The 16,849-nt window shown below is 35.4% G+C and overlaps 1 protein-coding gene across 1 annotated transcript in view; it reads left to right on the top strand.

Moving 5' to 3' along the window:
• Positions 1 to 16,849, top strand: part of LOC149808050 (spindle and centriole-associated protein 1-like) — a 109,596-nt gene that overhangs the window by 77,366 nt on the left and 15,381 nt on the right. Inside the window, exons 16-18 of the mRNA XM_089973054.1 lie at positions 6,164 to 6,471; positions 8,802 to 9,572; positions 14,817 to 14,912. Of these exons, the coding sequence (XP_089829180.1) occupies positions 6,164 to 6,471; positions 8,802 to 9,572; positions 14,817 to 14,912 (1,175 nt within the window). The remainder of the gene's footprint in view (positions 1 to 6,163; positions 6,472 to 8,801; positions 9,573 to 14,816; positions 14,913 to 16,849) is intronic.

Raw genomic sequence — 16,849 nt, 5'->3', positions numbered from 1 at the left:
ACAGATTTTCCCTGACCAACATCCCTCCAGCTGTGGGATGGTGGAGAGAGATGACTCCCCAGCTTTTACCTCTGAAACATTTCATCCCAGTTCAGCCTGGTGGAACTTTTATCAGATGCACAGCGAGTTACCTTCCAGATAATTTAGTTGTTTCAGAATGAGGCAGTTACTCTACTTCCTCTGGATTCATGAGAACAAATTTTTGTCTTCATTCTCATGCTGACCATGTGATCTAAAGCTGCTGCACATATGTTAGGAGACTGGAGACAGGGCCAATGACAGGTTTAAAGGATGTGAGTCCCTCCACCTCCTCTTGCCTATTCTCCTAACATGTTATGATTGGGTGGCATATCTAAAGAAGAAACCATTTTTTGGAGTAAATGTTTTGCTGTTATGGAATGGAAAGATATTACCTGAACAAAAAAAGAAACTATGAAAAACCAATTTTGACTGGTCTTGACTGAAAGACTTGCCCTTAACATGAAAATAGAATCTTCTATGAATTGTGGCATGGCTGAACATGGCTTCTTTCTAGCTACTTTCTAGAACTTTTCTGAGTATGCACATTCACTCTAGTGGTAACTGGTGATTGACAAGATTTGGCATCAGTCCCTTGGTCCAAGGGAGACCAGTCATCTGAAAAGGCTGAAAGAGGTAATAATAATAATAAAAAATAATAAAGACTTTATTTTCACAGGGTGACTCAATTAGTTACAAATGAGAAACTAATGGGGGCGCTCACCAGTTATTATGTACTTTTGAGAGAGTGATGTATGTACAGTGAAGTTGTTTGCATCTAAAACATGCACAATGGAGAGAATGTTGGCATACCTCTATGCTGCATTAATGTAATGTAGATGATATTTCTTTGGATATTGTACTTTTGGAAATTGTACTTGATCTATGCACACTGCTAATTAAAATGACTGCTCCCTTGTGCTAAAAAATCAGCCTGAATTAGTCTAAAGTACACTATCCATAGCAGCTATTAAAATAGGGAAAATGAATTTTGTCAGACTCGACAATACCAGCTTCTGAAAGTGCAATGAATGAATTAGTAACTATATAAAATGTAAAAAAAAGTTATTGGCTCATTTTTATACAGTTTACCTCTGATGTTCAAGAAGTGAAAATACAGGGGTATGTAATAATGGTTTCTCTATGAACTAAGGTTATGCAAGTGAAAGCTATGGTTGCTTCTCTGACAAGGAAAGTGATTTTTGGCTGTTACAGATGTAGAAATTCCAATTAAAGTGATTTTTGGCTGTTACAGATGTAGAAATTCCAATCAAAGTGATTTTTGGCTGTTACAGATGTAGAAATTCCAATTAAAGTGATTTTTGGCTGTTACAATGTAGAAATTCCGATCAAAGTGATTTTAGGCTGTTACAGATGTAGAAATTCCAATCAAAGTGATTTTTGGCTGTTATAGATGTAGAAATTCCAATTAAAGTGATTTTTTGGCTGTTACAGATGTAGAAATTCCAATCAAAGTGATTTTTGGCTGTTACAGATGTGGAAATTCCAATTAAAGTGATTTTTGGCTCTTACAGATGTAGAAATTCCAATCAGAGTGATTAGATAGAGTACATCCTTTTTTATTCCACACCATTTTGCTCTGTATTCATTTTGATTATTGCAATAATTTGCTGAAATATTTTACTCTTTATTGGAAAAAGTTCTAATGAAATCCACTCTGCCATAAACCTGTCCTGATCATTTCCAATCCGATTAAGACCTGTGTATCAGATTCATAATTATATGGATTTAATATATTTACAACATTGAACTAGATACCATATGTACTCACTAGGGGTACAATGATACACCTGTGCCACCATATGTACTCAGTAGGGGTACAATGATACACCTGTGCCACCATATGTACTCAGTAGGGGTACAATGATACACCTGTGCCACCATATGTACTCACTAGGGGTACAATGATACACCTGTGCCACCATATGTACTCACTAGGGGTACAATGATACACCTGTGCCACCATATGTACTCACTAGGGGTACAATGATACACCTGTGCCACCATATGTACTCACTAGGGGTACAATGATACACTGTGCCACCATATGTACTCACTAGGGGTACAATGATACACCTGTGCCACCATATGTTCTCACTAGGGGTACAATGATACACCTGTGCCACGTATCGATTCAATTCATGATACACTGCCTGCAATACAATACATTAATGATACACATATTAACTTTATGGTATTTCCATCTTTAGAAGGTCTGTCATTGGTAGGTGGTGACCTTTATGTGATTTACTGGTTGTATTTCCAGTATGCAGAATATAGATAGACATATCCACAGCATCTATTTATATGCCTTTCTCATCCATTACAAGATGACAAAAATTCTTTCAAACAGACTAACTGTTAGTTTTCATTGATTTGTATTCAGCAATTTAGGCCATTTAAAACTGTTCCATTCAATCAGATGCAGGACTCGCTTTAGCCACTAGACAGGTATTTTGATCAAATAAATATCTTTACTTCTTAATTTCATTATCTTTTTATTTTTTATTTATTCAGTTTATCTTAACTCCAATAGGGAAATATAGTTTTGTAGCATGTGATCCCACCAGGAGAAACTGTTTGAGAAAAGAAATGAAAATCGCAGTCTACTTTTAAATTGTCTGTATTTTAATTTTGCTTGGTATTCTGCCTTTTCTACATTTGCTTAAGAGTGATTGACTGGCATGCCATCTATTTTTTTTCCAGAATGTACATCAGACTCATATTTAACACCATTTTCAGGCTCAATATCACCTACTGGTATCATCATTAACACTTTTCCTAGCTCCAGTAATCTGATACACTTCAAAACATTAAAAATTATTGTCATCATAACTATCATCAGCCAGAATTTGCAAAACAAAATTGTCATCTGAAGATGAACCATGCTGCAAATCAGCCATTTTGGGTTCTCTGTTTGTAAAACTTTCTTGAACTTCAAATTTCGAAATAATGCTTGTTTCAGGGCACAATGTGCCAATCAAATTTATTGTAACAGACATGAACAACAGGACAAAAAGTTAATAATTATTGACAACTGCTGATGAAAATAACTTGCATACAGTAAGTATTGTTTTATATAGATTTTCCACCATATGTATCGATATTTATATCGGTACAGTGAAAGTATCAATGCATTAATATATCCATAAATTGTTTCACCCCTAGTACTCACTTATTAGTTGAGTCCAACTGCAAGCAGCATAGTCTGTGATCTGCTGTAGCATAATGCACTGGTGATTCATGGTCTGTTTGTTTGTTCTACTGAATATTCCTGACAAACTGCACAGACCCAGATCTGCAATCCATTATGCGATGGCAGATATGTTTCAGTCCAGTTTGCATTTGGACTCAGTTTAAAGGTCAGTATATTCAGTAATTAAGATTTGTAATCCATACTGGCAGGCAGATTTTGTTATACTTGGGTGGAAATTAATTATGCTTCAAGGTTAGAGTGGAATGTCAGATACATTTTCTTGAATGGGTTTTCATCAACGAAAGGGAAGGAAGATATAGGGTAGGAAAAGTAGAGAATTTGCAATTAGAGAATATGAAGGGACAAGCATGGAACAGAATGTCTGCCAAGATTGAAAAACTTGGAGTGGCATGATTTTGATGAAGATTACTATATCTGCTGAAAGACAATATAAATGTTATGATCCAGTCCTTTGTGTTCAGTTTGTTTTATTTTTATGTTTATATTTGTGATGGAGTCATCAATTATTTATTGTTATTCTTGTATTAATTTCTAGTCATTAACAGTTTTGTTTTTATTTTGAAGTCAGTTTCAGTTTTTTCCTGAAAGATTCATGAACTTGCTGCATTGGAGTTTTATTAATCATGATAATCTCAGCAATAGATCCCTTCCCTATTAATTACCATGTATTACATATTGTGGTGGGTTACCTTTCACATATTAAGAGTGTACTTACCACGTGAATGGGTCAAGGAATTGGGACTACATACTTATCTTCTGAGACATCAACATTAGTGCTGAACAAGGTAATTACTATTATATGAATTATGTTTCTAATACTGGTTGTCAAGGTTACATAAAGCCTATACTGATTGTCGAGGTTACACAAAGCCTGTTCTGGTTGTTGCGGTTACACAAAAGCCTGTACTGGTTGTTGAGGTTACACAAAGCCTGTACTGGTTGTTGAGGTTACACAAAGTCTATACTGGCCGTAGAGGTTACACAAAGTCTATACTGGCCGTAGAGGTTACACAAAGCCTGTACTGGTTGTCAAGGTTACACAAAGCCTGTACTGGTTGTTGAGGTTACACAAAGTCTATACTGGCCGTTGAGGTTACACAATGCACCTGTACTTGTTGTCAGGGTTACATAAAGTCTATACTGGTTGTCGAGGTTACATAAAGCCTGTACTGGTTGTCGAGGTTACACAAAGCCTGTACTGGTTGTCAAGGTTACACAAAGCCTGTACTGGTTGTTGAGGTTACACAAAGTCTATACTGGCCGTCGAGGTTACACAAAGCCTGTACATGTGGTCAAGGTTACACAAAGTCAGTACTGGTTGTCGAGGTTACATAAAGCCTGTACTGGTTGTCAAGGTTACACCAATCCTGTACTGGTTGTTGCGGTCACACAAAAGCCTGTACTGGTTGTCAAGATTACACAAAGCCTGTACTGGCTGTTGAGGTTACACAAAGTCTATACTGGCCATAAAGGTTACACAAAGCTTGTACTGGTTGTCAAGGTTACACAAATCCTGTATTGATTGTCAAGGTTACACAAAGCCTGTACTGGTTGTTGAGGTTACACAAAGTCTATACTGGCCATCGAGGTTACACAAAACCTGTACTTGTTGCCAAGGTTACACAAAGTCTATACTGGCTGTTGAGGTTACACAAAGTCTATACTGGCTGTTGGGGTTACACAAAGCCTGTACTGGTTGTCAGGGTTACACAAAGCCTGTACTAGTTGTTGAGGTTACACAAAGCCTGTACTGGTTGCTGAGGTTACACAAAGTCAATACTGGCCATTGAGGTTACATAAAGCCTGTACTTGTGGTCAAGGTTACACAAAGTCTATACTGTCCGTTGAGGTTACACAAAGCCTGTACTGGTGTCAAGGTTACACAAAGCCTGTACTGGTTGTTGAGGTTACACAAAGCCTGTACTGGTGGTTGAGGTTACACAAAGTCTGTACTGGCCATTGAGGTTACACAAAGCCTGTACTGGTTGTCAAGGTTACACAAAGCCTGTACTGGTTGTTGAGGTTAAATAAAGCCTGTACTGGTGGTTGAGGTTACACAAAGTATATGCTGGCCGTTGAGGTTACACAAAGTTTATACTGGTTGTCAAGGTTACACAAAACCTGTACTGGTTGTCAAGGTTACACAAAGCCTGTACTGGTTGTCGAGGTTACACAAAGCCTGTACTGGTGGTTGAGGTTGCACAAAGTCAGTACTGGCCATTGAAGTTACACAAAGCCTGTGACTTTTACTAGTGATAGTAGCTTTCAAAGAAGATTTTAAGACCATTAATTTGAAAAACGAATTTTAAAAAATTAATACTATTTGAAGAAGATTGTAAAAATATTAATTTAAAAAACAAATCCAAAAATTTATTCTCTGGTTTTTGCCAACCTATTATGTTTCTCTAATTTGATATCACAGAAAAATGAATGTTTTTTAAAAATTGCTTTATATATTATAAGCCCTTATCCTTTATGCATTCATATGGCTGGATGGCATATAAGCACAATACTGGTCATTTACTACCAATTAAAAATTGCCAGAAGGACTTTAGTTTGAAAAGGATCCAGATTTTGTTGTCAAGATCAATTTAGTCAAAATTAATTTTTTATTTTTTATCATGCTTACAATGGCTGCTGGAGACTAATAAAAGTTTTGTCAAGGCAGGCAATTATTTGTTCAGTACATTCTTTCTATAATTTGGTGAAAAGCAATTTAACTCCAGTTTGTTATTAAACAGCTAGAGGTGTATCATTGTTTACAGTGTTTGCACTAAAGGATAATGTAGTTAAGTACAAGGGATTACAATTTTTGCCCCTTGTATTTCCATCTTGCCCACACTATCCAATAGTACAGACATTATAATCTGTAAACAGTACTCAGTTTTTTTAATACTTTTATTCTAGGGAGACCAGCTTCCCTGATGGATATTCCCAGTTATGTTTCTGATGAGGACACCAACTATGATGAAAGACATTTACGGTCGGGCATCCCTGAAACCAAGGAACTACCTCAAAACTCGCATCAACCTCATGTCCATTATCAACAGACAGATACAGCCTATTCATGTGCTGCACCAACTAAGAGGGCTACCATGTCTACAAAACCTGTGTATACAATTCCTATGGCAACAGTTAATGTACCACGCCCTGCCCCACTGGTACAGAGCAATGTGGGAATTTCACTACAGGGTGGTGCTACACAAAAGTTTGGAGTAAGTTAGACCACTTTCTTGTTTTTATGACTGATCCCCACTATATATGCTGCCATGAAGAGTGACATTTTATTTTTAGGTCATTCAAAGTCAAAATGTTTGAGAGTGATTATTAGATCTGTAAGGTGCTTACAGTTTGACCCTATGCTCGTTTTGATCAAACTTGCACTGTATACTTGTATCTTTAAGATCACAAATGAGTTTGATAATGAGCAAAATCATGCATAATAATGTGGTGATCTTGTATCAGATTGGCTGAGCTTGTGGCCTCTGGTTGCCGTATATCTGATCAGTTTCAGACAAGATTTTGGACAAGTTTGAAAATGAGTGAGTTGCATACTTATTAATGATGTGATCTTGTATCAAATTGGCTGAACTTGTTGCCACTCTGGAAGCCATATTCTTCATCTGATTTTTATCAGACTGGAAATATGGCCTAATATCTTCAAGATCTTGAGCAGTTTCGGTAATGTGTGAGATCCTTTTATAAAAATGAGGTAATCTTTCATATTTTTGGCTAAGGTTATTACCACTCTGGAAGCCAATTTTGAAGAGAGCAGGGTCCATACATGGTAATGAGATGATTTTGCATCTGATTGACTGAGCGTGTTGCCATCTTGAAGCCATATTTCTGGTTTGATCTTGATCAAACTTTAAGGTTTATATTATCAAGAGCTTCCATGAGTTTGTTAATGTGTGGGATCCATTCATGTGATTTCATGTGACTGGTTGATCATGTTATCACTCTAAAGACAGTTTCGATCAAACTTGATCATTAGGCTTGAATCATTAAAATCCTCGATATAAGTACAGTTCTGAGCAAGATCAAAGGTATGTTTTTATTATGAGTAAGATAAGTGCATGTTAATGAGATGAGCTTTCATATGATTGGTTGAGCTTCTTTCCACCTGAGAGACTTTGACCCAGTTTTAATCATTTTGTAAATAGATTATTATGAACAAGAAATTAAATACTTTTGTCATGAATAAAACTTATGCACATATTCGGGGTGATCTTGCATCTGGTACAAAGATTTTTTTCTCACCATTCTAGAGATTGTATTTTTCATAGGATTTTCAGCAAACTTGGTAAGTGGACGTATGTCAACAAGATCTTGGCTGAGTATGATTAGTAGTGAAAATCATACATATTAATGATGTGACCTTGCATCTGATTGGCTGGGCTTGTCAACAGTCTGGCAACTATTTCTGATCAGATTTTGATCAGACTTGTTAAAGAGGCTTATGTTATCAGGATCTTGGAGGAGTCTGATTATGCAGCTAGCTCTATGCATGTTATTGACATAATCTTGTATCTGATTGGCTGAGCTTGTTATGACACTGGAGACTGATTGTCTGGTTTCTTACCTTTCTAGATGAAGAGTATATTTCTCATGCAGTTTCTAGAAACCTTAGTAAGTGGGTTTACGTGATCAAGATAATGGATAGCTTTGATTATGACCAAGAGACTGTGTATCCTTAGAAATATGGGTTATCTGGATAATGTAAAATAAAGTCAACATAATAGAATGTTTGGGAGACAGTTTACATAGAATGTGTTCTTACAGCATTATATAAGCCAGCTTAGAGAACTGGTCAATTGTTAAGTTATGTAAGTCAGATGAGCAACATGAGGCCCAGTTGGGCCTCTTGTTACTAAAACAAGACCATACTTAATTTTTGTGAATGGTTTTTAGTACTGGAAGTACACAGAAAAAGAAAATTACATATATATATATATATATATATATATATAGAGAGAGAGAGAGAGAGAGTGCGAATTAAAAATTCTCTAACCTGTATGATAGTATTATTTGTATTAAAATAATAATAATTCTGCCTACTATTATCAGGCATTCTTCTATAGGAATCCAGGGATGGCACTTTTCGTTCTGTCTGGTGTGTGTGCGCGTATATATATATATATCTATATATATATATATATATATATATATATATATATATATATATATATATATATATATATATATATTGTATTAAACTTCATCTTAGATATATTTCAAGTAAGAAAAAAGTGTTTCCATCATAAGCAATTCACTATGAGTGTTTTTTTTTTCTTACTTTTCAATCATATCCTTGATATAGTTCCAGAAATCAAAGATGTTTTACAGACAAAATTTGCAATGTGTTTACATAACAGTGAAGTACAGCACAACTAAATTATGAAATTCTTTTTTACCAGTTTTTTTTTAAAAGCTGATGATGATGACAACAATGATGATAATGATGTTGTTATTATTATTATTATTATTATTAGCGTTATTATTATTATTATTATTATTATTATTATTAATATTATTATCCCCTCAGGGTGGTGGTGACAGAGAGGTTCTTGCCTCACAAATAGCTGAGCTGAATAAGCAGCATGAAGAGGCTCAGAGGAGGCTGCATTCTTTACTTCATCATCAACAACAAACCAGTCTCCAGCAGGAACAACAACTACAGATCAGTCTGCAACAGGGGCAACAACCACAAGTCAGTCTACAATCAAATCCTAGTCAGTCTAGTTACCCATTTCCTCAAAGCAGTCAGCAGCTAAGTAGCCAGGCATCAGGAATGTTCTTGAAGAGAGATTACATGAATCAGTCAGGGGAGCCAATGGCACCTCATTCCCATTTTTCTAATCCTCAGCTAGCACAGCACCAACATCACCAACCAAAACAACAACTTCAATGGCAATTACAGCAGCAGAATTCAAACATGAATGCCCAGAATCAGCCAAGCATATTTCATCAGCCAGATCCAACATCAACAGCCAACCATCAGCAGCTCCAGCAGCATTTACAAAGTCACCAACCAGTATCAGGGCAGTTGACACAACCAACCTTTATGCATCTTACAGGTCAGCAAATATCTTCACAACATCTAGTGAATAACCCAGTGCCTCAACCAATAATGTCCTATTCCTCACAACAGACTGCCACCCAGCCTTCTATTTATTCACAGTCACAATCCATACAGCAGCAAAATCAACAGAGAACTAGACTAGTTCCAGAGAGAGAATCAGGGAGACAGTTTACTTCACAACCTGAAAAGACCCAGTCTTCAGGATTGCCAAAACCTAACCTTAGCAATAGACCAGTAAGAACTAATGTACATCTTTTTTGCATATAAAACAATTTTATCATAACTGATAATACCAGTCAGAAGATGTTCATAGGTGGAATTTTATTATAAATCCTTCTTGCTCTGTTTCTTGTGACTTAAATGGTAGAATACCACACATATATTATCTTTGTTTAATGAGCAATCTTCATCTTTTTATTTACTTCTGCTTTATTTTACTTCAACCACTTAAACAGAGTATTTAAATGGTAACAGAGAAACTGAGGTTGACAAAGACACCAAGAAATCGTGTCCGGATCAACCTTATACCTTTATTGCCAGTTCTTACCATTTTTAGGGCACCACATCAGGATGGTGAAGCATTATGGCAGTAACCTTTTCCATCCATCCATCTGTCTGCCCATCCATTCACACCTCTTATAACTACCATAACTTTGTAAGCCTTCACCTGATTGGATGCCATTTGGTAGGTGAATTGTCTGTTACATCTACATGTGCCTTTTAAATGTTTTGTCTTTCAGGTGCACCTTTGATGGAGTTATTGCCCATTTTCAATCAAATTTAGGTCTCTGCTACAACAGATCCTTGTGGCCAGCATAGCTCAGGAACCAATCATGATGTACCTTGTTTCATAGACACATGTATTTTGTAGAGATTTAGTCTTGTCCACTCCAATTTGGACATAGTTATGGCCCATATTGAACAAATGGACCCATTTCATATTCTCTCAGCACAGGCCTTATAAGGTCATTCAGGAGATGGTAAATCCCACAAGACATTGCAGGGCTTCACTTGAGGGGGCCAACCTGGCAAAGCTATCCAAGTCCACTGAGAAGTCATTAATAAAGAGCAATAATGCACTGTCACTTTTTATTCTGTACATTTAATACTTTATGAAATAAAAGAAGTACAGCAACTCTTAATAATACTACATTTTGTGAAGGCAGTCATTAGCAAAACTTCTAGTGAAAAGTTGGAAAATCATACAATCTTGTAGGTGAAAAATTGGCTTAACAAATTAATGCAGTTTTTTTTATCATTAATTTTTATGTGTGCAAAGATTGAGTATTTCTTTCTTATGGATGTTTGAGTGAACTGTGAAGTGCTCTTATGGATGATTGATTGAACTGTAAAGTGTTCTTATAGATGCATGACTGCACCGTGAAGTGTTCTTTTGGATGCTTGAGTGCACTGTAAAGTGTTCTTATGGATGCTTGAGTGCACCATGAAGTGTTCTTATGGATGCTTTAGTACACTGTGAAGTCATCTTATGGATGCTTGAGTGCACTGTGAAGTCATCTTATGGATGCTTGAGTGTACTGTGAAGTGTTCTGGATGCTTGAGTGCACTGTGAAGTGTTCTTATGGATGATTGAGTGTACAGTAAAGAATTAAGAATGCTTGAGTACACTGTGAATTGTTCTGGATGCTTAAGTGTACAGTAAATAATTATGGATGCTTGAGTGAACTGTGAAGTGTTCTTATGGATGCTTGAATGCAGTGTGTAGTGTTCTTATTGATGCTTTAGTGTACTGTGAAGTGTTCTGGATGCTTGAGTGCACCATGAAGTATTCTTATGGATGCTTTAGTACACTGTGAAGTCATCTTATGGATGCTTGAGTGTACTGTGAAGTGTTGTTATGGGTGCTTGAGTGTACTGTGAAGTGTTCTGGATACTTGAGTGCACTGTGAAGTGTTCTTATGGATGCTTGAGTGTACAGTAAAGAATTAAGAATGCTTGAGTACACTGTGAATTGTTCTGGATGCTTAAGTGTACAGTAAATAATTATGGATGCTTGAGTGAAGTGTGAAGTGTTCTTATGGATGCTTTAGTACACTGAAGTGTTTTTATGGATGCTTGAGTGATCTGTGAAGTGTTCATGATGCTTGGGTGTACGGAAAAGAATTATGGATGCTTGAGTACACTGAAGTGTTCTTATGGATGCTTGAATACAGTGTAAAGTGTTCTGAATGCTTGAGTGTACAGTAAAGAATTATGGATGCTTGAGTGCAGTGTGAAGTATTCTTCTGGATGACTGAGTGTAGTGTGAAGTGTTCCTGTGGATGCTTGAGTGCAGTGTACCATGTTCATATGGATGTTTGAGTGTACAGTAAAGAATTATGGATCCTTGAGTTTACAGTAAAGAATTATGGATGCTTGAGTAAACTGTGAAGTGTTCTTATGGATACTTGAGTGTACAGTAAAGAATTATGGATGCTTGAGTACACTGAAGTGTTCTTATGGATACTTGAGTGTACAGTAAAGAATTATGGATGCTTGAGTACACTGTGACGTGTTTGTATGGATGCTTGAGTGCACAGTAAAGAATTATGGAAGCTTGAGTACACTGAAGTGTTTTTATGGATGCTTGAGTGTACAGTAAATAATTATGGATGTTTGAGTACACTGTGAAGTGTTTCTTATGGATGATTGTACTCCATTTTGGATACAGTTATGACCTTTTGAAAAATTACACATCTTTACATTAGATGTTGCTTTTAATCAGCTCAAGAACCATTATGATGTTGTTTGATGTGAAATTATTTCATAGACCTACATGTGCTTTTTATGGGTTTCGTCTCATCTACTCCATTTTGGACAGAGTTATGGCCCTTGTCAGTTGGATCATATCTTTATATGGGTGTGAGTGTGTGTGTGTGATTTGGATTTTTAATGTAGCTTTAACCATTTTTCAGTCATATCGCTATGATGTCGTTAGTATGTCAGTTTATAGTGATGTCTAGCATTGAGGCATCATGCCGCAGACATGTAGCTTGATGTCCCACCCAGACACATTATCCTGACACCAGGCTGACCAGTCCAAACACTAACCTCTTAATGCTGACTGCCAAGCAAGGCAGCTGTTAGTACCATTTTTGAAAGTCTTTGGTATGACTTGGCCAGGGATTGAACCCATGACCTCCCGCATCTGAGGTGGACACTCTAACCACTAGACTACCGGAGCAGTTTAATTTTACATGGAATGTTGCTTGTATTTATTAGACCTTGAAAGTGTCATGGTCCTAAATGACCCTCTAACCCTTTGGTTTCCCAGTGCAAGTTCCTCAGTATAAGATCACGTGGAGCAGATTGTAAAAAGTGGGCTTTTTTCCATTGCAGCCATTGCTAATAGTTCTAGTTATCTGGAAAAACAAATGAGAGGGTAACAATATCACATTCTCAGGCAAAATCAGTCCTGATTTTCAGTGAAATATTTATTTGAATTAGTTAATAGCTGCATTTGCCTGTAAATTGTAATTAAAAATATGTTATTGGATATATTTCATTTAAATATTTATATCATCCTTGTCCGTTAACAGACGATATTTGCCATAGTTTTGTTTATATCTATAATGGGATTGAGAAATTCAGTTATATATGCTGACCTTTCTACAATAGGTCAACATATATTCATAGTGTCAATATCTTTGTGTTAAATCTGAAATGATGTCAAAGGTTTTACAAGGAAAACAGATTAAAAATGATTTGAAAATGACTCATAGCTGACCCTTACTGTTGGGAGTAATGTTACGCAGCCTTCAAGTCTTTCCTGTATTTATGATACTGTTTACAAGTTGTTTTGGAGTAGAATTTTGAAATAAACTCCTTGTGTCCCCCCTCTGCCAAATAGATCATTGAATGCCTCTCATATATGAGATTTGTCTTGTTGGCATTATCAGCGTCCCAGGTGGCTAAGTGGTCTAAGGCACTTGCCTTACAGATCACCAACACATCTCAACTCAGTCTGCAGGTGTTCCAGTCTTGACTCAACCAATTTGGTATTAAGAAAGCTTGCCAGTAGCTTCCCATGGGTCTGTGGTTCTTCTCCAGGTCTTCCTTGATTCTTCCTCCACAAAATATACTGGCCGCCAATGATGTTAATCCTACAAAACCTAACTAAACATATGCATTGTGTGTAGATGAGTTGAGGGCAAATATTCAGTTTATAATTGTTGACTTTTTTAAAATATCTTACCACTGCAGTAAAAATAATAATCTAGTATTAATGATCAAATCTTGTGAACTGATGCAATCCAATTAAAACATTAATGTTAGCATATCCTGTATTAATAATAGGACCCTCCAATTTTCTAGATACCCTATATTCAAAATTTACAACCGCTTTGATTACGTTAATTATCATGTGAAATAACTGAAGGTGATGTCAGTAGGCAGCAATAAGAACGGCCATCATGATTCAGCTGTTGTCTAAACAAAGCAAGCTGGGTGCTTATTAAAGGTAGTGATGGAAAAATAACCATTCATATTTAGACAGTCGATGGAATTAATTTTTGAATCACTTTTGATAACTTCTAAAATAAGTGGTGATCTGTGTGTTACAGCAAGCTGACATGTGATTGCAGGCTTCTTTGATCTTTACTGCTGGAAGGCTTAGACAGGAAGACAATACAGTCATGTACATTTATTCCTATTCCAACTAAAGGTGATTAACTCGTGTTATATAAAATGTTAAATATGTATGCAGGTTATTAGTTTCCCTTTTCCAGTAAAATAGGTTTACATTTATTTCTGATAAAGCAGTCAGCATCTCTGACACTTGTTACACAAGTTTATTTTAGTGTCAGTATTTTAAGTGACATATTTCCCATTGATAGTGGGGTCAGTCATCATGCCTATAAACAGAGTACATGTATAAATAATGAAATTCCACACTTAAGTTCTTAAACCAGTCAAAGTGATCTGGCTTTATTACATATTTAGAGGAATGATTGCCATATTTGGAGTTATAGTGATGAGATTACTTAAGGTGTTATTGAAGGTAAATATGGATTGTCTTTAAGATTTTCAAAGGTAAGATAATATGCATAGATGTATTTTTATTTCAGTGGTACATTTTGTTCTCAAGAACAGTCTTTATGTTATAAAGTGAAATCAGTATTAGAACTGGGTCACAATTGTAGACAAGTTTCTAGCAAGACTTTTTACTATTGGCACTACATGTACATGCTGAACTGACTGTCATAGTTTTGCAAACAAAAAAGAAAAATGCCATAAATGGAAGCAAAATTCTTTATTTTGTAAAGGAGCATGGAAACATTATCATGCAGGTGTTTTAATTGGCAGTCAAGGATAAAATGCAACCTAGATTACCTTCCTAGACTACTTCTGACTGGCATTCATTTTCTGGACAAAATGCTTAGGAAAATTAATAATTGTCATTAGTGTATTGCATTCATTATCCAGATATTTAAATCACTGTTGGTACTTACTGATTGTTCATTTTCTTCTGCATTTCAGGCTGGCATAACATCCTACCCAGTGTCCCCTCCAATCTCACCAATATCTCAAAAGTCAGATAGCATGGGACTGATGCATCAGACTCTTGATAGCCAGGTAGTACTAGCGTCAAAGAAGTTTGACCTATTTAATTGCTTTTAAGCTAATGTCACATACATGTATACACTATCAATCTGTATCCCTTCGCTTATGTTGTGACACTCTCCATTGGTCCATCTTCCAGTCCCTCTATAACTCAATCACTTACTAAATTGCAAGGTTGAGGTTGACAAAACTTGGTAGGTAAGTTGCCCACATGCTAATCACATACAAGAAGGGCATCATTACCCACCCACCCCACGGTTCCAGGGAGTAGGTCAGAGGTCAACATACAATTTGCAATTACAGTGACCTTTTATAAAAAAATTGTTTACCATCATTTATAGATAAAGTCAGGTCATTTGCTCATATCATTAAGATGTCTGACTTGGCAATGTGTAATACTGAGACATTCTAGCATCTAAGTTGACTCTACTTCTGATCAGATTTGATCAAACTAGGTTACAAGCTTATATCAGGTTATTGTTTGATCATGAGTGACAACTGACCATGTGAATGAGATCATTTGTCATCTGATTTGCTGAGCTTCTTACCACTCTGGAGGTTGTATTTCTGTCCATATTTTACTAAACATTGTATATAAGCTCATATCAATAATAAAACATAGATAAAACATTGTATATAAGATTATGTCAATAATAAAACATGGACAAAACATTGTATATAAGCTCATGTCAAAAATAAAACGTGGACAAAACATTGTATATAAGCTCATGTCAAAAATAAAACATGGACAAAACATTGTATATAGGCTCATGTCAAAAATAAAACGTGGACAAAACATTGTATATAAGCTCATGTCAAAAATAAAACATGGACAAAACATTGTATATAAGCTCATGTCAATAATAAAACGTGGACAAAACATTGTATATAAGCTTATGTCAATAATAAAACGTGGACAAAACATTGTATATAAGCTCATGTCAATAATAAAACGTGGACAAAACATTGTATATAAGCTCATGTCAATAATAAAACGTGGACAAAACATTGTATATAAGATCATGTCAATATAATAAAACGTGGACAAAACATTGTATATAAGCTCATGTCAATAATAAAACGTGGACAAAACATTGTATATAAGATTATGTCAATAATAAAACATGGACAAAACATTGTATATAAGATTATGTCAATAATAAAACATGGACAAAACATTGTATATAAGATTATGTCAAAAATAAAACGTGGACAAAACATTGTATATAAGCTCATGTCAAAAATAAAACGTGGACAAAACATTGTATATAAGCTCATGTCAAAAATAAAACGTGGACAAAACATTGTATATAAGCTCATGTCAATAATAAAACGTGGACAAAACATTGTATATAAGCTTATGTCAATAATAAAACGTGGACAAAACATTGTATATAAGCTCATGTCAATAATAAAACGTGGACAAAACATTGTATATAAGCTCATGTCAATAATAAAACGTGGACAAAACATTGTATATAAGATCATGTCAATATAATAAAACGTGGACAAAACATTGTATATAAGCTCATGTCAATAATAAAACGTGGACAAAACATTGTATATAAGATTATGTCAATAATAAAACATGGACAAAACATTGTATATAAGATTATGTCAATAATAAAACATGGACAAAACATTGTATATAAGATTATGTCAATAATAAAACATGGACAAAACATTGTATATAAGCTTATGTCAATAATAAAACGTGGACAAAACATTGTATATAAGATTATGTCAAAAATAAAACATGGACAAAACATTGTATATAAGCTTATGTCAATAATAAAACATGGACAAAACTTTGTATATAAGAGTATGTCAATAACAATATGGAAAGATCTGGTGGCACCCTACAGTTTTGTATTTTGCATTGGGTTAGATTTTTAAAGAAAAATAATTTCCCTAGTTTTCACCAGTGGTTATAATTGCTGTTTACAAAA

The sequence above is a fragment of the Sinohyriopsis cumingii genome, chromosome 1 (assembly GCF_028554795.1).
Source record: "Sinohyriopsis cumingii isolate HCF-2022 chromosome 1, ASM2855479v2, whole genome shotgun sequence".
Classification (NCBI taxonomy): Eukaryota; Metazoa; Mollusca; class Bivalvia; order Unionida; family Unionidae; genus Sinohyriopsis; species Sinohyriopsis cumingii.
The sequence above is the reverse complement of the archived record's forward strand: the minus strand, read 5'-3'. Positions and strand labels throughout refer to the sequence as shown.